At 37.1% G+C, this 23,912-nt stretch overlaps 1 protein-coding gene across 1 annotated transcript in view; it reads right to left on the reverse strand.

Annotated features, from left to right (window-relative positions):
• The window catches only part of LOC150105323 (adaptin ear-binding coat-associated protein 1), a 124,752-nt gene that overhangs the window by 76,059 nt on the left and 24,781 nt on the right, over positions 1-23,912 (reverse strand). Inside the window, exon 2 of the mRNA XM_090394089.1 lies at positions 14,813-14,913. Within this exon, the coding sequence (XP_090250215.1) occupies positions 14,813-14,913 (101 nt within the window). The remainder of the gene's footprint in view (positions 1-14,812; positions 14,914-23,912) is intronic.

Below are 23,912 nucleotides of genomic sequence, written 5' to 3' on the forward strand. Positions count from 1 at the left end.
TGACAGTTGTTTGTTTTTACTCTGAAATCCCTTCAGTGAACTACTCTGAATGAAACTAATTTAAAAACACATTCGATCATTTTTTTTTATTGTCCTAGTCTTTTTCCAACTGTTGCACTGTATTATTCTAGAAGACTGGTTTTAAACTTGTTCTGGAGGAGTTTGCAAACTCTTCCTGATCAATCTTTCAAGCTCATGAATTGCATTCATTTTCTAGAAATGCCATTACATTGTGGCATTAAATTCCATTCTTTGTTTCAATAATACTTTAGTAACCAAGGAATACTTTAGTAACCAAATTCTAAGGTGGGGATATTCTCAATTACTCGAGATTTGTATGTTCTTAATGTTTAATTACTCCTACCTTTTGAATAGGAGTTGTGATAAACAGCACATAGGTAGATTCCAGTGTGAATAGGCTTTCTGTACACTGAATAAATAAATGTTCTCTTCAGAGACCTTTAGGAGCATCATGAAATGACAGTCATGTTGTTCAAGAGTGAAATTTATGCATGGATGAAGGCTGTTCAGGCAGATTATGAATTCTTCTCGATTCTTCCCCAAATCTAGCCACAATTATGAATATGTTATCCACATAACCATATTTTGGATTTTTGATTCAAGTCATCCAGGACTCTTCTCAAATGACTCCATAAAGTGGCTATAAGCAGAGAGAGGAGCAAGCCCATCACCATCTTTGTTCACAGTATTTTCTTGAAACAAAGTTTTTGTACATGCAGTGTTTAGACAGAAAGATAACATAGTGGGAAAAGATTTTGTAAGAATTCTAAAGCTTCTTCTCTGGGGACATTTGTAAACAGATTTGTGAAATTATGCTGTGACTTGCTAGGTCTATGGTTCTAATTCCTTAGCATTTTCAATTAAATGACTTTTTTCCCTATGCATGATACTACTGGAAGTGAAAGATGCATGAAGAGACTGGCAAATCTCACATCCACACAATAGGTCTTGGTACATTTCAATAGCATATTTAATTCTGTGTGTGCAAAGGTCTGTGAAGAAATGTTAAATGACTGTTATGGAGTAAATGCTTCCTGTCTCAAAATAACATGTAGAATTTCTTCTTTAAGTTGTTTTTGTCCCTTAAGACAATTGATAAAGCTTTGTTTGTGTTCTATAGGTCTGTGGGAAGTGCAGATGCCAGTTCAGGAAGTAGCTTAAATCTGCTAGATTTTTTTCATGATTCAGATCTGGTTGTATAAATGCATTTTCGAGAAGTTTTTTTCTGTGTGATGATTCTACATCTTTTTTCAAGAATGCAACTCGCATTTAATCCTTAAGCACTTAAATACAAGTGACTTTACATCTAAGGACTTAAGTGTAAAGTCATTGTCTCTGTATTAGATAAGTTTATGTATCAAGCAGAAAGTTTTCCTGCTTATTAACTTCAGACAGTAAGGACTCACTGTAACTAGCAACAATTTTCTGAGATTTCTGTAGTTATGCTGAAATTCCTTAGAGTTAAGGCATAATTCTAATATTAACTGCTTTATCAATTCTACACTGCACAATAGTTCTTTATTAGTTTTATTTCAGCATATGAATCAGAATTATTGAGGGTTTCCACTCTAATGTTACTTCAGCTGCCTTTTCACATTTCTAGTTGTGATATTTTTTTCCTTCTCTGAAATATTAATATTACTCTTGACTGCAATCTCCTTAAATATTTTCTACCACTGCTCTTTAATTCTCATTTAACAATCTCCCAAAGTAATTACTCCAGGATGGAAGAAATTAGTGCATATCACTGGTTTTTGCAAAACATCTTCATTACACATTCATGTCAGTGAATGTTGGGTATCTATCTTTGGTTAATTTTATGCCTGATTTAAAGTTTTTCTACTTTTTAAATCAGACATAATAAAGAAAGCAAAAGATTCAAAGACTCAAATTAATTCTCTATTAATTAGCTCTGCTAACAGAGCTAATTAATAGAGATTTAGCAGAGCTAATTTCAGGTGGTATGGTCCCTTAAACAGAATGGGAGAGGAAAGATTAGCAAAACAAGTGTTTGCTGCAAGGTTGGCAGGAATAAGACCCAGAGGAAGACCAAAATATAGGTGAATTGATACAGTAAAATGTGCCTTAGAAGGCATAAATATAAGATCTGATAATGTTGGAGTCTTGACAGGTAACAGATTGATTTGGAGGAAAATTATAGATAAGAAATAAGCAATGATGTAAGTTTTTCCTGTAGTAGTATCATATCCTGTACACCCCTTGAGGGTACATATCAGGAATTTGATGATGATATGTTAAATTTAAGTTATTACTCTAGCATGGAAGTATTTGACTAAGTTTATATTAATGTATGGATTTTATATTTAGCCAATTGTTAAGGGAACCTAGGAATATTAATTCCTAGGGATTAATTCTTAAAGAAAGAACTTGCAAACCATAGCAAATTATGTCTGAATTTTGGCAAGTGGATGTTCCTACACTACTTTTTTTTTTAATTACAAGCTTAAAGTTAACATGTCGGCAAACAATGTACAGCATTACATGATTAATGCTCAAAATAAAAATAATCCCTCTTTTCAGTTTATATGAAGTTTCAGTCTGTTCTTAATTATTCAAGTGAATATGACTACTTCTGATAAATAGTTGACACACTCAGCGACAGCATTTAGGAATATAAACTTGACAAGACAGCCAAAACTTTTTTCTAAAATGTTCAGAGAATAGTACCTACCTACTCATGTAAAACAGTTTCTTCATGTAAGATAAACACACAAAATTAGTGGCAATTCTTCTCATGCATATTTCTGCATTTTGCCAAGTGAATATGCAATAAGTCTGACATACTATTTCCTATTTTACATAGGAAACAGTAATTACATTTTAATTTCCTATTTCTATTTATTAATTCCTATTACTATTTCTTATTTTACATAGGAAACAATAATTAAAATTTAAAAGAAATAGTATTTTATATACGTAAAACAATACATGGGTAAAGACTGAAATAACAAAGCAAAGTCTAATCCTAAACTGCACCATCTAATGAGCATGATCGATGCTTCAGACTGTTGGAGCAAACCTTCTTGTGTGAAGGCTAATGGATACTTGTGTCCATTAGCCTTCCCAGATGTGAAACAATTTTATGGATCCAAATTTAAGTTACGAACAGTTTCATTCAAGGGATAAAGGGAAGTCTTTGCACTTGTATTTACTTCATTGACAGGTATCTAAAGTATGGTCTGCAAATGCTGAGCATACCACATTTTACTATAAGTAGTTTTATGTTCAGATATTCTGATGTTGGCTGTCTTACATGTTAAGTCATAATAAAATAGATTAAGCTTTAAGACAACTGGCACTAGGAAAATCTAGGAATTGTAGCTTTTGTGTAGAATTTGTGACCTGAAGGTGGTCACCACTTTCAGGTCACAAAATTGTAACTTTCAGGATTTTTCCAATTTTTGACTAGTATCACTACCTGCCAGTGGTGTGTGCTGCATTCTGCACCTCTCAATACACATCCCATATAATGAATGTCATTTTGTAATCAGATGGTGGTTGATAAGAGATTGTGAACTTCTTGTACCTATGAAAATCTGTGAATATCTTTTATGATCAAACTATGAATTCATCAACTCACACTCGTGCTTCACATAATGCAATCAATCTTTCACCATTACCATTTTCCACAACTTAACCGAAAGGTCCAACTGTTAAATCCCCCATTCTTTGACTGATTTTGCTGTTAAATCCTTAAGGATAAAAGAGCTCCTGGTTATATCTACATGTCTCTTTCAAAATACTCACCTTTCAGCAATATCAGTGCATACACAAGATGCCAACAGCGATGCTGAATGCACCAGTTCTTATCCAATCACCAAATTTAAGTAATGTTTAGATCAGTTAGTACTTGGGAGGATGATCACCTGGAAAACACAAAGCACTGTTGGCAAACATTTTAAATACAATTCAGAGGATAACTGTGATGTTGAAATGAACATTGACCTGTAAGGATATAAAAATCATTTTACCTTTACAAAGCCTTGATACAGCAGCACCTGGACCACTGAGCACAGATTTCGTTTCCTGAAAAGGCTGCAGAGAAGTGCTACAAAGATGATATTAGGATTATGGAATATAGGTTATAAAACGGACTGAGAATATGCAGCCTGAAGGGATGAAATATGATAGAGGTCTATAACTTTTGAGAGGGGGCATTAAAGGATATTTCCTAACATCCTGTAGAATTCAGCATGAAAATCAACAATAGAAAAACCAGAATTATGAAAATAGGCAGGAACAGAGAAAATTTCAGTTTCAGAATCTATAGAACAAGTAAAATATTTCAGCTATTTAGGCACAGTTTTTAGTGAAGTTGGCAAGTTAAATCTGGAAATAGACAACAGAATAAGCAAAGCTGGTATGGTGGGGAGCCAGCTGATAAATTTATATGGAATATAAATATTAAGAAGTGCATATTAAGAATATGCGCCTCTTAATTATAAGAATATTCATTTATGATTAATTAATATAAATTAATCCTAAGTGAATTCTTAATAGGTGCATAATCAGTTACTGAAGTACAGAGCCAAAAGGCTTCAATTTAAATTGCAACTCATGAAGGAACAATACAAGATAAGTATCATGAAGGAAGCAAAATATTATACAGGATGTTGAAAAAGCTTAGAAATGAAGTAGTGTTATAAGGCATTAACACCTCTTAGGAAGATTGAGGCAGAAGAGCAATCAGAAACTTGGAATGTGTAAAGGCAGCTGGAACAGATAACATTCCAAGCCAAAAATGCTCAAATATGGGTGGTATTGTAAAATTTGATGCAGTAGAAATTTTTTTTTTTTTTTTTTTTTTTTTTTTAACTTTGCATCTACTTTTATAGAGGTCACAAATATTGTACAAAGAAGGATATTGTTAACACTGTGATTGTAAATTTTTGTTACAAATTTTGTATATAAGGTATATGTTGACACTGTAGTTGTAATAATTTTGTGAACTATGCAAGTATATGTTGAAACTGTTTGAATGCTAAACTGTATATTTCAAGGGCAATGCCTTAGAAAGTGGCCTGGCATTTGATGTGGTTCCACTTTAAAAAAAATAGCCTAGAAACTTTGTTTGTACAATGTACAAGTGCTTTCAATTGTGTTCGAGCTTAACCAAATACAAGTCTCAAGGACAGTGCAACAAAAGGCGGCGAACATCTAAGGATGTCCACTGCCTTTTGGACTGAGAATATGTTGGTAAATAAGATTGTTTTTGTGTGTTCTGTGGGAAACATAAGTAATCGACAACTTTGAAAGTCACATCCTCTTTTGCACGAGAATATTAGGGGTTCTCAACCCTTAATCCAGGGACCACAGGAGAAATATAAGAAATCACCAGGAGCGAATCAAAGAAGGCAGTCTCCTCTTGTAGTGTCTCGACATGCATCGTGGACGACGGCCCGTTAGAAGTCCGGAGAGAAGCAGCGGGTGCCGTGAGGCATCGAGGTAAAAGAGAAGTCGGACCAGCATGCCTTGCCAGTAAAATAGTCTGCCATGTGCATCGGACGTCAAAAGCCATCGGCTGACCTAGAAAGCATCTGTGTAATATTATTATTTAGGCTTCCAAGGAGTCAAAAGACTCATCGTGGGAGGTCCTTCATAGGAAAAACAAGTCTTTCAAGACTTATTGTGGGAGGTCCCTCTTAGGAAACACAAAGTCTATCATACCGCTCCTTCAACTTATTGACCGTTCTTGCTATCACCACTCTATCAGGCAATGCATTCCACAGTTCAACCACCCTCCATGCAAAGAAACCACTCCTCACAGTTTCCTTTTGTAACTTCCAGGGATGGCTCCTCGTCATCCCTCCTTCCCACTGTTCAACCAAGCAAAAGAACTCCCCAGTGTCAAGCCAGTAATCACCTTTTAATAGTTTAAAAGTCTCAATCATATCACCTCTCCTCCTATCCACCAAGCTCTACAGTCCACATTCCCTCAAATGATCCTCATAACTAACATTGTACAGTCCTGAAACTGTCTTTGTACCCTTTCCACAGTTGATTTATCCCCTTCAAATCCTGGGGACCAAATCTGAGAACAATAGTCTAAGTGTGGTCTGATCAGGGTCTTATATAACAATGATAACTCTTATCTCTGCAGGTCAGAGTCCTTCTCATTATTGCAGCAATCCTCTGTGTTACCTTCACTACCTTTGCAATATGTCCCTTGAATTTCAGGTTTCTATCAATCATCAATCCCAGATCTCTTGTCTCCCCTACTTACTCCAGTATATCTCCTCCAATAGAGTATGCAGCATCCCAAACCTCAAGACCTTACATTTTGCTGCATTGAACCGACACCCCCATTCATTTGCCCATCTGTCTAGCTTATTCAAATCCTCTTGCATGACTACCAACATCTGCACTATTACTAATAACCCTTCCCAGCTTCACATCATCTGCAAACAACTGAATATCCCCCTGCAATCCATTGACAATGTCATTGATATAAAGGTTAAACAATATAGGTCCCAGTACTGAGCCCTGTGGGACCCCACTCGTAACCCTTTGCCTTCTTGAAACTGCCCCACCATACACAACCTGACATCCAAATCTATGTGCTGCAACTTAAATATCAGTGTGGCACCCTATCAAATGCCTTCGCTAAATCCAAGAAAATGGCAGTATATGCCTTTCCCTCATCTACTCCTCTTGTAACTTTATTATAAAAGGCTAGCATATTACTACAACAAGAGCACCCCCCCCCCTCACAAATCCATGTTGACTCTCACAGATAACATTACCCTCATCTGCCCAATCTTGTATACGGTCCCTAACTAATTTCTCCAAGATCTTATCTTGCACTTGCCAAGCTCAACTGTCTAAACATCTCCTGGTCCCCATCCTCTGTGCTCCTTGGTTTGTAGCAACACTCCACTAAATATCCCGTCTTGCCTATCTCTACCTCACACCATATGCTTTCAAAATCATTAGTGTCACTGCCTTCCAAAGCCTCCACTCTTAGAGGACATAAGTCGTCACTTATCATAAGCAGTACTCCACCACAATGCTTTCCCTTTCTATCCTGCCGAAAAATGCTGTACCCTGCTACTTCTATTCCTGTTATTATATCCTTCTGTCAACCACGTCTCAGTAATCCCAATAATCTTTGGCCAGGCTGATGCTATCAGCACCACCAATTCCTTTCCTTTATTCCGATACTCCTGGCATTAGTATAAAGCATAAAAATGTCACTATTTCTATACCCAGCATTATCTCCCCTCTAGACTACACTGGGCTCAGCGCTACCTGATGTTGTCCCCCCTTCTCCCAAGTACCCTTTCCAACAAGAGGCCACCCCTGCTACCATCCACCTTGGGCATTCTAGTTTCCCTGCATTGAACACTGACTCGTTCTGAACAGCAATCTCTCCAGATGCCTACGTCCTTCCTCATTCAAATGCAAGTGGTCTCTCGCATACAATTCCTCTTTGTCCTCAAATGCTCTCCAAGCATCCACATATTCCAATCCTCTCTCCTGACACATTCTAGCTATTATGTTATTCAATATTACTGCTCTTCTGCTCAACTCGTCACAATCATACCTAGGCAACACGCACACTATCTTTCCTCTCTGCGTCTTCTTTCGTACTACCTCAAGCAAGAATCTCATATCTCTCACTGCCCAATTTACATTACCTCTCAAGTCATTTGTTCCTACCATCACAATCATCTCATCCACCCTTTCACCCCTCTTAATTGCCATAGCCACACTTCATATTGTTCCTCCAGGCAAACACTCCTCACGCATCCTATTTGCACACCACGGATCATTGTGTCACCATACATTATACCTCTTACCATTCCATCTCTCCTACTGTTTCCATTCTTTCCTCTTCTATCATTCCCACAACTCTCTCATTCCCTCTCTTCTAATTATCCTATTGCCTCGAGCCGTGGAAGTCCTCCACGATGTGACGCCACTAAAGGAAAGAAGCCAACAAGAATGTTGAGGTCCAGAGCAGAAAAGCAGTCAGTGGAACAAGTAAAGAGATAAGAGAGCCAGTTAAGATATATGTGTCAGAGAAGAACTGTGAGTAAAATTTTATGTGTTTGTTTAACATTACGGAAGATAGACTGATAGTCCATGGGACACTTACAAAGTTTATTTGTGATTGTTTGTTCCAGACTAAGAAGCTGAAGATTAATTTGTATAATTTAGATATGAGAAACTTGTTAATTGAAGTATATATTGCATGAACATATTAGTATTGGGATGAGAACATAGATTCTGTATGATAGTATTGATGCATGTTTTAATGTATGTACAACTATTGAGATAATATAATTCTTAGCTTTAGATTTTTAGAAAGAGCCAATTCATTTAAGATACTGTATAATTGCATCATAGTTTAATAAATATATTTGTTATGTTAAAAAATGTGTATTCACTGATTCTTAATCCGATGCACTGTTTCTAAATAAATATGAACCTGTGAGCAAAGGTAAATAAGAGTAGCCACGACTGTCAATAAGCCTTTGGATAGATCTAGAGAGATTCTAGGTACTCTTAATTATATTTAATATAATAAGTGAGCACTTTTTTCCTGAATTCCTGCAATATCACCACCTGAATGGTGATATTGCAGGAATGTGAGAGCCAAAGGCTTATATAAGAACTGGGGTAAATGAAATGGAGGTGCATAGCATATTACAGAACCTTAATGTGAATACATCTGTAGGATTGGATGGTATACTATCTCGAGTTTTATGTGAAGTGGCAAGAATCCAAGTCTCAGTATGGGTTAGTCTCAAGGGGATGGAAAGAGGAGAAAATAGTTCCATTATATACCATTGCACCACATCATTCCAATATTGATGTAGCAAATTACTGACTGATCAGTAGTTGTTGTCAAAGTACTGGGGAAGTTGGTCCAGAGCAAAATACAGGAATGGATAGATGGAAATGGGATACTGTATTTGGGGGAGGGGGCAGCATGGTTTTGTAAAGGGTAGGTCATGCCTCAGTAACTTGCTCACGTTTTATAATACAGTGACAGCCACACATGGAATTCTAATCAGTAAACTGCAGCACATGGAGATGGATATAAGATTGGTGAGATGAATAGGAGGATGGTTTATTGAGAGATATCAGAGAGTGGTTTATTCAGGAGCAAAGTCTAAAAGATCTGAGAGGAACTGTTCAGTTATTTGCTGATGATGTAAAATTGGGTAGACAATAGTTGTTAATACAGATGATGTTAAAATTTTGCAGGATGATTTGGATAGATTGGCAGACTGGGCAAAGGAGAATGGATGTCAGTTTAATGTGAAAAAGTGTAAGGTTACGCATTTTGAGGTGAAAAGATAACCAGCTATATACTACATTGGTGGAACTGTACTCCAGGAAATTGACGAAGCCTGAGACTTGGGAGTGTTAGTGGATAGGGAGTTGAAGTTTAGGAGACACATAGCAAAAGTGGCTAAAGCAGCTCATCAGTTGAATTGATTGAAAAAGCATCTGTTGTTTACATCACACCAAAACGTGGTATGCAAGTAAATTTAAGGAGGCCCGTGAAACTCTTATCAACCACCCTAATCTTAATGATGATGGTCTAAAAATCCCAAGAATATGGAAGGCACATATATTACATGCATAACCTTTCTCCTAAGAGTTAATTATAAATAGGACTATAGGTAAACAGGATCTTAAATCTAATATAACAATTGTCATATTAAATTAGATCACTTTTGCTGTAATAAAACTATCTATGAGAAAAAAAAAAATTCTCTGATGTTGTCATAAACAGAACATAGCTTTGATGTAGATATTTTTTTCATTTATTTAAATTAAGGGATATTACATCCCATATTGTTTCATAGCTGAATAAGAAACTCGAAAGAGTTTCATGCCGAATATAGAAACTATATAAAGTTCGGCAAATCCAAGCGTAAGCAAATACCTGGATAGTGCAACACATAACCCATTTGGTAGTGCAACACTGAGGCAACTCATAGTAAGGGTGGAGCAAGCTCCGATCACCATTTTTTTTGGTATTTACCCATAATGTGAAACCCAGCTCCTAGGAGCTGGGTTACTGTTCTACATTATGAGAGAAGGTCACTACCCAGACCAGTTTCAATCTTTATTGAGGTCTCATCAGTGAGTAGGTAGACCTAGTTAATACCAAGTTTGTAGCGAACAGAACTTACATACCCTACTATAAGAACTGCCAAGAAGGTGTCCTAATAAATTACTAATTATATGAAGAGCCAAAAGCTTCAATTTGGCGATGTGAAATTATTTAAGTTAAGGGATATGGCTCTTCATACCCCTTAGTAATTATTTCATTTATTTTTTTCACTTTTGCGCGATAATGCACCATCTCATCGTTCGAACATTATGAGACAGTTTTTGAGCAAAAACCAAGTTTTTGTGTTGGATCACTCATCATAGTCACCTGATTTAGCAACCTGTGACTTCTTTCTCTCCCCGACTTCATTTGCCAATGAAAGGAAAGCGACACGACACCATTGAAAACGTTCAAGCAGCAGTAACCATGACCCTCAACAGTATCCCAAAAACCAATATAAAAAACTCCTTTAACAAATTAATTGACCATACTAAACGCTATATCAAAGCTGAGGGAGAGGATATTGATTGAAATAAATGATTTAAATAATTATAATTGGCCTGTGTTTTATTTTCTATCAAAAGTTCGCTTTCTTTTTGGGCAGAGGGTGTATACATATATATATATACGATGACAAGCTGTATTACATTTCACATAGTATGCTTTGTGACAATGATTTGATAAACAGTTATTCTACTGGCCTGCCCTCTAGTGGAATTGTAGATACAAATCAGCATTGTCTTTACTTTTGACTTCTCCAAGTAATTTTTCGGATGCCCCTTTTCTGGTGATCTACTCAGCACTCTGGCGATTTGTTTCAGGGTCATACTCAAAACACCACGTTTCGTCACCAGTAACGATCGTTTCAAGGAAGTTTGAGTTCTTATGCAGTTTTAATGAGGTCGTTGCAGTGTTCAATTCGATATTTTTTTGGTCGTCGGTCAACTTGTAGGGAACAAATCGAGAATTCAATTTACGAAGGCCCAAACTCTTGGTCAAAATGCTGTGCACAGTTGATTTTGGAATCCCCAATTCATCTTCAATCCATCTCACGGATGATTTCGGGTTTTCTTTGATGAAATCGCACAATTTTTGGATGTTAACTTCGCTCAGTCTAGTTTTTGGATGGCCCGGCTTTTCGGCATCCTGAAGTGTCTCACAACCACTTTGAAATCACTTAAATCGCTCGTAAACTTGAGTACAGAAGAGCATTCATCTTTTTGAATGCATTTGATGCATTTTGGTAAAACTTTTACCAAGTTTGACAAAAGTCAATCGCAGCTCTCTTCTTGAAAAACTCATTTTCTGACCGTTCGTCAAAACACACTGTCACTCTTGGCACTGTAACTCTGCTTCTAATGAAACAAATGTCATTAACAGTTGACAACACTGAAGGTTGCTTTTCGACAACAAAAAGATACAACAAATGGCACCACTAGTTTCTTCTATTTTTGAAAAGTTCGGTTTCTTTTTGGACAGAGGGTGTACTCCAAATCATGACCTTAATATGAGGGTTGAAACATCTGGAAATTAAAATAATTATTTCTAACATGGTTGAATCCCCAATTATTACTGAAGAATACTTTGACGTGCAGAGAAAAGTAGGTCATTGTTCCTCTTTATTGAGCCTTGATAAGACCCCATTTTGACTAGTGCATGCAGATCTGGGTACCAGGGTTTCTTGGTGATGAGAAGGAGGTGGAGAGGATCCAGAGGCAAGTGACCAAGTTGGTTGCAGGTCTATGAAATGAACCTTACGAGAACAGGTTGAAGATTTGTGGAGTACAGAAACTGGTCGACAGGTAGAAAAGGAATGATATGATTGAGACATACAAGTTACTGAGGGATTTTTACAAGATTAATTAAGAGGGTCCACATGGTTAGCTTAGTGGCTATGTGCTTTGCAACCATATGCCTGGGAAAGGAGTGTCCTAGGTTCGATTCCCGTCGACGACATGAGGAGCTCAAAGATCTTCCTCAGCCATAGCCAAGTTGGCTGGTCTTGGGCGTGGACTGCAGGGTTTTTCCCCACAGTTTATCTGGGGTTTTTCATCCTACAAGCAGGCAAACTGGCTCACGTAAACACACACTGATAGTCATGAATATCGCCCTTAGGGAATGCAGCAGAGGAGTGACAAACCGGCTGCATTAATACGCCAGTATTAATCTCATCCGTCTAGGACTCAACCCGTCCTAGACGGATGAGAAGGATAGGATAATTAAGAGGAAATTTTTCAGGACAGGTGTGTTGATGGGAGAATTATGCGCCATCATGGGAAACTGTAGTTAGCAAGGGTGTTAGAACTAGGTTTTTTTTGCTTGGAGAGTAGTGAATGAGTGGAATATGTTGCCAGTCTGTTGTGGGTGCCATGACTGTGAATGAGTTCAAAGAAAAATATGATAGATACTGTGCAAATGTTGGATAATTCTTGACATGATGTTTAGGGCCTTCCTTGATGATCTAAGGACTCCTTGGAGTCACTTGTAATAATAATAATCAATCTGCATTCAAGACGGATCAGTTACTGGGATCAGATTTTTCCTTTAAGACAGTTGAGAAATTATGAGATTATTGTGAGGATATGAATTAGGTTTGGAAATCTGGAAATGGCACGTGACAAGAGCAAAACTACTCAAATTATATGGTGTAATCAGGACATTATTTAAATATTAAGTCAGTAGTTAGAATTGAAAGCAGTACAGGTAGACATTGTGATGTTAAATCAGATGTGAGACAAGGGTGTACATTATCTCCACTCTTATTCATAATCTATATGGATCACATTATGAAGGAAAGTAGTATTATACCTAATATCAAAATTGCAGATGTTAATCTCAGCTGTTTACTTTATGCAGATGATAAACAATAAATTACACGATATTACACGAATTAAAGATTAGATTTATGCAGATGTAATACTCAAATCCTATGCAACTCGCATGATTCTTTAACTAAATCAAATCACTGCTCTTACAAATTTGCCATGAAAATCAGTAATTAAAAGACAAATAAACAATGAAAATAGTGAAGTAGACTATAGACTAAGCAAAGTTTGTATGGTGGGGAAGGGGGGGGGGGTTAGTTGAATAAATTTATACAGAGTGAGAGAAATTAGTCAAAACACTACACTCAACTAGCTGTATGCATTTTTCAAACCAATTTTAACTCAAGGTTCTGAGAGTTGGGCTAAAAATAAAACAGATTAAACATTACATTTTTGATTTCGTCTATTCATTCCCTTAATTTTTATGCAACTTCTGCAAAAAATTAAGGGAATGAATACATGAAATCAAAAGTGGAATCATTAAAAATTGATACTAGGAAGAAATTTGACACTTGGCATTCAGAAATGCTAAGTTAGCACAGCTAATTTATTATTACGTGATGCCTGCAAGGAGTCCAATGACTGATCGAGGGAGAGCAACTTACGCTACAACTCCCCGTCTCCACCACTTAAACCACCAAATACAGTGAACTACCACTACCATCATCTGCACCAATGCCACTACTGCCACCACCACCAGTATATTTTTTATAAATTGCATGTACTCAAGGCAAATTTGTCTATATGCAGGATGATAAACCCGAGCGTCCAGAGGCAAAAACCCTGCTAATTTAAGGTGGAATTGTCACTTGATGCCAGGCTGGTAAGGAAACTCAGAGGAGGAACTAGATCTAAGTAAATAGATGCTGTTAGAAGTGCCTGAGATAAAAATACAAGGTATGATAATTCTGGAGTTCTCAGAGGACAATCTGAAGGGCAACTGTCAAAAAGAAGTTAGTAAGAATGTAAAAACATATGCAGTACATACTATAATAGCATCCTGTACACTCCAAGAAAGTGCATATCAGGAATTTGATAACATGCTACTTTAATAATTTAAGAGAAACAGGTTTCTTAAAAAATGACAAGCTGATTTATAAAACTAGATTACAAAATTAAGTATTCCCAACCAACAAAATCACTGATCCAGAAAAATTTATAAGCTGAAAGCTGAGAAATATTCAATATCTCTGCCCCATACTGAAATTGCTATAATGCTAAAACTATAAAATGCAGGAAATAATGACAGTCACAGGGGCATGCTGGGTGGCACCAATAACTACTTATGCTTGCCATTATTTCAGCACAGCCTGTATGAGAGGAAAAATACTGTAATCTTAGCATTCAGTGGTTAACAGGAAAACATGTCAGTTAATATTTTTATTTTTTTTATTTATGCACTTGCAATAAGAAAAGTTCTTGTAGTTGCTGATTAACTAATTGTAGCATTTTTATTGAAACTTACTAACTCCCTAATGCACACACATGCATTAGGGAGTTAGTAAGCTAATGAAAATATTTTCAGGATGAATCAAAGTCTGATACATATTTTCATCAACTTACTAACTCCCTAATGTATGTGTGTGCATGTACATGTGGAAACATATACATGCTTAATAAACCTAATATCAAAATTGCAGATGTTAATCTCAGCTGTTTACTATATGCAGATGATAAACAATAAATTACACAATATTACATGAATTAAAGATTAGATTTATGCAGATGATGTAATACCCAAATCCTATGGAACTCGCATGATTCTTTAACTAAATCAAATCACTGCTCTCACAAATTTCATGAATCATATCTTGAACGATGATTCTGTACTACAATATAAAAACAAAATGTATTAGTGATGGAAAGTCCTCACCTGAGATTTTATCTTCTAGTTTTATCATGCAATCTTTGCCTTTAGAAACTATCCTTAATCTTCCTGTCCAATCTGGAGCATCAAGCTTCCAGTCTGCTGCCCTGAATTAGGAAACCAGATATAACCTATGAAAATCTTTAGAGTGGCATTCTACAGAATACAACCTAGATAAATTATCATTAGGCAACAAATATCTGTACACTGATGAGCATATTTTGATGCTAATTCTAGCCATCCTTGAGAATTAACAAGATCAGCATCATGTAATGTATGAAGAGGAAATTTTAAATTTCAAATGTCAAAAAAATGAATTCTGTCTTCAAAAAAAATTTTTGCAACCAACAATTCAATCTTTGTCCTATTTTTTTCAATTTTTATCTATAATTATAGAAATAGATAAAATTTCTCCTGTTAATAACTAACTTATTTTTAAAATATTCCATTATTAGAATTTTGTAACACAAAATATCAAAAGGAAAAAAAAATAATACAAGGATTAGATAAAAAGGACATGGTGCAGTGTGACTGTTTTCCTCATATTTCTTCTAGCCTTCAGTACTGTTTTATACTATACAAACAAAACACCTACCTGCAAGACTTTTATAAGCATCCATTTCCCATGCAATATGAACACTGTTGTTAGCCAAGTGGAGACGATATCCATTACACTATCCTGGCTAGCACACATACAGCATGAAACTACAACTAATCACTTTTCCAAAGAGATACTTTTCTTCATGAAATGATTCAAAGAGCAGATTTATTTTGTTGGCACTGCTAATTCTTCAGATAGCAAGCATTCTTACTTCCTCACTGTATCTCACTTCAATAAAAACTGTTTTCCCATTTCTGGGTCAACTGTAATATAGTAACTTAAATTTTGTTACCTAGTTGTCAAGTATATTTCTTTACCTGTATAAGTGTCCACATGTTCTGGGATTGGTTTATCTGTTTTACAGTTGAAAAATGCATCTCTCTCTCTCTCCATCGCTAAACTGTCCAAAACCTTGCTGAAAATGGACTACTAAAGTTTATGTCCCAACACAGATGGGACATAAACCTAAGTTCTTATCTAAGGCAAGAACTTCATTTCATGCCTTCAAGTATCTACAGGTCTCGCTCTCTCTCTCTATGGAGTCAGAAGACTCATCACATGAGAAACTAACCTTCCTACACACAATACCTATCACACCTCTGTTGAAAGTCATTGTCAGAACACTGTTCTGCCACACCCTTACATTTCCATGGGTGACACCTAGTTCTCTCTCTATTTGTCATATTTAAAAATTCCTTTTGCTTAAATCTTAGAGAATCCTTTTAATATTTAGAAGTTTCAATCACAACCCCTATCTTCCACCTGTCAAATAAACACTAACTCACATACCTTCAATTTATCCACATAAGGAGCACTGCACAGAACTTGCACTAGCTTTATACCTTCACTCCATTTCTTGTACTATTCAAGCGAGTATGCTAAAGTAGCTTGAATGGTACTGATATTCCCCAGTTGTTTCCATCCCCTTAAAAAAAAAACCCTCTCTGATGGTTATAGTACCACCATCAATCAGTGTGACAAACTGAATGTTTCCATAAATGTATTACATGTCAGTTGAGCATATCACCTGATAATCATTTTCAAAGAAACAAGTTGCTTTGGTACTGTACTTTTGTAGATGGCAAGCATTCTTACTTCCTTACCGTATCCCACTTCAATAAAAGTGAGATTAGTACAGTACTGTACTAATCTCACTTTTTATTAAATTAGTACAGTACTAATTAGTACAATATGGAAACAAGTGGGGAATATCAGTACCATTACCATTAGTACAGTGCAGTACTGTACTCATAAGGAGTGTTTAACAAAATTTTCAGCCCTGTGGGTCTAGCAAGGAAAGATGAAGTAGAAAGGGATATTACTGGAAGAGGAAAAAGAAAATTTCACTTAGTTTTTCCATTATGTGACTAGGAGGAAGACAACTTTAATATATAGAACTGATAATAAAGCAACTAGTGCAGAATATAATGTAATATTTCTCCAACACAGTAGTTATCTCCATAGTATCAATTAGAAAGGAGCACTTCTAGGTGGGGAGGAGCAGCTTTGGAACTGGAGTTTGGAAACAATATTTTGATTTTCAAAATACGAAACAAACTAGATGTCAATAAGAATGCGAGATTGAACAGGATTCAAGTGATGTTTTGGGCCAGTGCTATGAAACTGACAGTACCCTGATGTAATTTAAACGCCTCCATAGTACATTTGGAAGAACGAATGTACGTTGCACCATTCGATTGGAAAAGGCCTAGATTTGATTCTCGTCATGACAGGAGAAATCTTTATATGGACTTTTTCAATCGAAGGCGAGTTAGCCGATCTCATACGGAGGTAGCAGGGTTTTTTCTCCTGGAAACTCAGGTTTTTCATCCTGCATACAGACAAATCAGCCCTTCAGAACACACTCAATTTACAAACAAAAAAATGCTAGCAGTGGTGGTGGTGGACAGTATATGGCGCTGATGTAGATGATCGGTGTCCTCCCATGATAAGTCTTTGGACTCTTTGGAGGTGTCACAAATCATAATAGTAATTTAATGAATCTTGCTTGTGATCAAGTACCAGTGGAGTTTAAAGAAGGTAAAACAGTGCCACTTCATAAGGCGATACAAAATGAGATAAATTATGGAGCAGTCTGATTTCTGGAGTGGCAATTAAGGTTATGGAGAAGTTGTTTTAGGTTGACATATAAGATCAGACACAAAATTCTTAGTGAAAACCAAAACAGGATTGTTAAAGGAATGTCATATTTAGTGATTAGTTGCATTTGATAACAGAGTAACAGCAGAATTGCATATAATAACTAATCCAAAAAGCACTGCAATTCCAAACAACCCAAACAATTGGGCTTTGATTGTTTATAATTACCAACAAAGCAAATGAGGATAGAAAAGTCCAGTGAATTAGCACAATGTGTTAATGGCCTGAATATGTTCTTCTCAATGGTTTGCCTATCATGGAGGATTCCTGGGAGGAAAACCTTGCTGCCTCTATATAAAACTAGCTAACTCACCTTTAGATGAAAAGTACTTAAAGGTTTACCCCATGGCAAATTTGTGTATCAGCTGCGTTGCACCACTGGATTTATTCCTGGATACACTGCATGCCAGGATGGCATGCAGGTGGCAGATACAGGAGAGATTGCTCAACAAATGAGGGCCCATTTTGCTGAAAGCTATCACAATCTTAGTGTGTCTGATTTCTGGAGTGGCAATTAAGGTTATGGAGAAGTTGTTTTAGGTTGACATATAAGATCAGACACAAAATTCTTAGTGAAAACCATAACAGGATTGTTAAAGGAATGTCATATTTAGTGATTAGTTGCATTTGATAACAGAGTAACAGCAGAATTGCATATAATAACTAATCCAAAAAGCACTGCAATTCCAAACAACCCAAACAATTGGGCTTTGATTGTTTATAATTACCAACAAAGCAAATGAGGATAGAAAAGTCCAGTGAATTAGCACAATGTGTTAATGGCCTGAATATGTTCTTCTCAATGGTTTGCCTATCATGGAGGATTCCTGGGAGGAAAACCTTGCTGCCTCTATATAAAACTAGCTAACTCACCTTTAGATGAAAAGTACTTAAAGGTTTACCCCATGGCAAATTTGTGTATCAGCTGCGTTGCACCACTGGATTTATTCCTGGATACACTGCATGCCAGGATGGCATGCAGGTGGCAGATACAGGAGAGATTGCTCAACAAATGAGGGCCCATTTTGCTGAAAGCTATCACAATCTAGTGTACACAATACAAAACTCAATGTTATTTCTACACTGGAGGAAGAAACTCAGGTGTATGAGGAGGTACTAGAGCTGTTGAATAAACTGAATATGAATTTAGCAATACAGAGTGATGGAACAACAGCACAGATGTTGAAAGTGTTCAGGTGAATGGGCTCCTCCGTTGAACTGATGGTATAATTTAAGTCTCACAACAGAGATTATTCCACAAGAGTGAAAAGAATGTATGATAATCTCATTACACAAGAGTGATTCAACTGGATCAGAAAGCATACAGAAATGAGTTGACATACACAGGGTGTTTTTTGTGTGTGTTTTTCCTTAGAAAATTGGTTTTATAGTATATTAGAATGATTTTTGTGTTTTTAGAGTATTTTGTGTGTCTTTATAACATATTTTATTGGGGCTGTCACCGCTAGAGGGATTCTTAGTGTGTAGTGTTCGTGAAAGATCTGGATAAGATGAGTATTATTTTCAGTTATCGTTGATAAATTTATTTAATATTGCGTAGTTTTGTTTGCCTTGCGTCTCTTAGTGCATCTTTTTGTGTGTTTTTGGTGTGTTATAATTTATAATTTGATAAAACACGTTGCAAGTATGGCTCCAGTACGAAGGAAAATGGCGGCCAGTAATGATGGTTCGCCATCTTTATCAAAGAATGGTAGTATAAAAGATGATTCAGTGTACTAGCTGCGAAACGTACGCTTTGCGGAGTGCAGTCGGAGTGTGGTTAGATGATAATAAAGGAGTGAATGTTTGTAGAAAATGTAGGGAGAATGAGAAATTGAAGAGTATTTCGGATCGTGAGTGTGATATTTTTGTCAAACTTCAGAATGAAGAAAATAGGGATATGACAAGAAACGGAGAGGTTGTACCAGTGAATTGTGAGAGTGTGAATGTAGAAAGTATGAATGATAGTACTAATGGTTTTACTGAGAATAAAAAAGATGAGATAGACGGAATGAGGGAGATTGCATTGTTGAATGGTGCGATACAAAGGGCAAAACAGCAGCTAGAGCGTATGAGCAAAAGTCGATTGAATGAACCAGCCAATAATAAAAAGTATGACAGGAAAAATAGACGTATGAGTGCGAACATGAACAAAATGAAGGATAGAGTGCTGTATGGAACCTCGTTAGTACGAGGTGTGAAAGTAGAGGATTTGACAAAATCGTACCAACCTGGTGCAACCATAAACGATGTAACTGAGTCTATTAGAGAGCAAAAGGAAAGGGTGAAAGAAATGATTGTTGTGGCAGGTACCAATGATTTGAAATGAGACAAAATGAAAATGATATAAGGCCTGAATGAATTGTTTGAGGTAGCAAAAGAAAAGAGTGAGAGAGTTAGAATGATTAGTCTTTTGCCACGGTATGACAGTGAAATGTTTAAAAGGAGGGCCATAATTGCGAATGACTTTATGCGTGGGTTACGTATGACAAGTGGTGTGGAATTTGTGGACGTGTGGAGCGAGTTCGATGGGCGAAAGGATCTATATAAGATAGATAGCTTGCATTTGAATGGTTAAGGTGTAAGAAGACTTGAGAAAGTGTTGCTGAATGTGGTGGATGTGCAAATTCAGGGAAATTAGATTTATTAGGGGGGGGGGGAAGTAGATATACAGTCTTTAGGGAGGCAGTTGAATGTAAGAATGAATATAATATGCCCAAGCAAATAAGGACAACAAATCAGAGTGGGATAGTTAATATAAGGCATCAAGGTAGGGTTGGGGCTAATGGGGGGGTCTTAAATTCATGTACACTAATGCTAGGAGTATTAGGAACAAGAAGGAAGAGTTTTTGGTCATGGTTGGCACTTCCAGACCACAGGTTATTGGTATTAGTGAAACATGGCTGACTGTAGATGATATAGCTAGTGGGATTGAATGTGATGGGTATAGTGTGTACAGAAATGACAGGGAGAATAAAATGGGGGGAGGAGTATTGTTGATGATAGCTGATGAGCTGCAGCCAAGGAGAATAGAAGTTGAATTGCAGGATAGAGAAAAGAGCACATTTGAGGCCATTTGGTGTGAGATCGTGGCTAGCAGAACTAAATATACAATTAGGTGCTGCTATAGACCAGGTGATGGAAAAGATAGTGGTGACAGTATGCACAAGCAAATAGAAGAAATGAGTGGAAGGAGGGTGATTATTATGTGAGATTTCAACTATGGTCGCAATGATTGGAGTGAGGAGAGGACACATGGGAGGAAGGAATTGGATTTTATGCGGTTATTAAGGGATAACTATCTGCGACAGCATGTAATGGGAAATACTAGGGGTCAGAGAGTGCTTGACCTAGTAATTACATCTGAGGATTTGGCTGTAACAAATATGACCCCATTGCCACCAATCGGTGAGAGTGATCATAGGGTCTTGACTTGGGAGGGTGGCTAAAGGTGTAGAATTTTCAATTAAGACAGGGTACATGTGGAATTATCAGGCTGGAAAATATGACAAGCTTAGGAGTTTGATTGGTTCAGTGCCATGGCATGTACAACTGCAAGGACTAGAAGTCGATAGTCATGGGAGGTAGTTAAGAAGTGTTTGCATGAAGCAATGGCTGACTGTATACCTAGAGCCAATAATAAATTAACTAGGGGTTAAATAGATGAATAACACCATTAAGCTTGAGCTGCAAAAAAAGAAACAACTATAAAGGGAATTTAAGGAGAAAGGTGACCAGCAGGCACACGAACGGTATAAAGCGCAGGCCAGAAGGGTAACGAGTGTGGTAAGAAAAGCAAAAAAGGATTACGAAAGAACATTGGTCATGCAGGCTAAAGAGAATCCTAAACAGTTTTTTAGATATGTAGCAAGTAAAAGGAAAAATGTACATGGCAGAATGATTTTAAAGAATGCCGATGGTAGGGAGGTAATTGAATCAGTTGATATAGTTGAGTTACTGAGTGAGCACTTTGCAAGAATATATCATCCAGGTGGTGACATTACAGAAACGAATGTACCAGTAGATTATACGGGAATTGTGGTGAATGAAGTGGAGGTGAGTAGTCTATTGCATAACCTCAATGTCAATACATCTGTGGGATTAGATGGTATACCAGCTCGTGTTGTACGAGAAGCAGCTGAAGAATTGTCAGTACCCTTGACCATTTTGTTTAATTAGAGTCTCGGGTCTGGGTTAGTCCCAAGGGGGTGGAAAGAGGGGAAAATAGTTCCACTGCATAAAGGTGGTTCCAAGACTGCTGTTGTAAATTACCGACCGATTAGCATATCAGGAATCATTGTCGAGGTCTTAGAGAAATTAGTCAAGAAAAGAATACAGGATTGGATAGATGAAAATGGGATATTGTATGGGGGACAACATGGTTTTGTGAAGGGTAGATCATGCCTCAGTAACTTGCTCACGTTTTATAACACAGTGATGGTTGAACTGGATAGGGGTAATGGGTTTACAGTAATACTACTGGACCTTGCCAAGGCTTTTGATAGGATACCACATAGAACCCTAATCAGTAAACTGGAGCAGATGGGGATAGATATAGAGTTGGTGAGATGGATAGGAGGGTGGTTGAAGGAGAGATACCAGAGAGCGGTTTATTTAGGAGTGGAGTCTAAAAGACGGCTTGTGACTAGTGGAGTGCCACAGGGCTCTGTTCTTGGACCACTGCTTTTCAATTTGTTCATGAATGATATAGGAAACGATTTGAGAGGAAGTGTTCACTTGTTTGCTGATGATGCAAAGTTGGGTAGAGCAATTATGAGTGCACAGGATGTCAAAATTTTACAGGATGATTTGGATAGTTTGGAGGACTGGGCTAGGAAAAATGGATGTCAATTTAATGTGGCAAAGTGTAAGGTTATGCACTTTGGGGTGAAAAGAATAGCAGCAGTATATCGCATTGGTGGAACCGTACTCCAGGAGATTGATGAGGCCAGGGATTTGGGAGTGTTGGTGGATAGGGAATTGAAGTTTAGGGGACACACTGCAAAAGTGACAAAAACAGCTCACAAAATCACTTGGCTTCTGAAAAATACTTTAACATGCAGAGACAAACAGGTTGTTGTTCCTCTGTATCGAGCCTTGATAAGACCCCATCTGGACTACTGTGCCCAGTTATGGGCACCAGGGTTTCTTCGTGATGGGGAGGAAGTGGAGAGGATCCAGAGACGAGTGACCAAGATGATAGCAGGTCTGTGGAATGAACCTTATGAGAATAGGTTGAAGATTTGTGGGTTGCAGAAATTGGACGATAGGCAAAGGAGGGGTGATATGATTGAGACATTCAAATTACTGAAGGGTTTCTATAAGATTGATTCAGAAGATATTTTTGAAAATATGACTGGTGGCAGGAGGACTAGGGGCAATGAATGGAAGCTGGGCAAGAGCGTGGTTGACAAGGGTGTTAGAGCTACATTTTTTACTTGAAGAGTAGTGAATGAGTGGAATAAGCTTCCAGAGTCTGTTGTGGGTGCTACGACCATGAATGACTTCAAGGCAAGGTATGATAGATACTGTGTCAATGTTGAATAGTTGTTCTTGACATGATGTTAGGGCCTCCCTCGATGAGTCTGTCAACTCCTTGGAGTTGCCCGGAACAATAATAATAATACACTCTTTTGTACTTTATTGTTGATTTTGTTCTGTTTTTTTTTATCATTATTATTATGTGACACTTCCAGGGAGTCCAAAGACTCATCGAGGGAGTGTGTGCCAACAGCATCGAACAATTGATCTCCTTCCAACTACTAATCGCACTCAAACTTCCTTAACGTTTTCGTGAGCCATTGATAGCAGAGATGCTACCAATCGATCAAACTTTGCTGGCAACATTTGCTGACATAATTCATACTTTCCCATGAACAGCACAATTGTTTGCTAAGGGAGGGTCACATTTAAGAAACTTGCTCACATTTTATAATGTGATGGTTGAGTTAGACAAGGGGAATGGATCCTTTTGGACTTTGCTATAGATTTGACAGGATTCAATGTAGAAGGCTGTTGCATAAATTGTGGTATAGGCGATTGGATTATAAAATATTAGCTTGGATAAGAGGATGGCTGACTGAGATACCAACAAGTAGTATATGGGCAATGTGAATCTACAAGATTTAAGGTGACCAATGATGTACCACAGGGATCATTCCTTAGACCAGTGCTTCAAAAACTTATGGATGTCAAGGTCACTTTAGAAAAATTTAAATATTTCACGGCCACATCGAAAAAAAAATCGTAATATAGACAGACATATACACCCTCTGTTCAAAAAGAAACCGAACTTTCATAAATAGAAACTAGTGGCGCCACCCGTTGTATCTTTTTTGTTATCGA

This window comes from Typopeltis vanoorti, chromosome 6 (assembly GCF_054136105.1).
Source record: "Typopeltis vanoorti isolate ZY-2024b chromosome 6, IOZ_Tvanoo_1.0, whole genome shotgun sequence".
Taxonomy (NCBI): domain Eukaryota; kingdom Metazoa; phylum Arthropoda; class Arachnida; order Uropygi; family Thelyphonidae; genus Typopeltis; species Typopeltis vanoorti.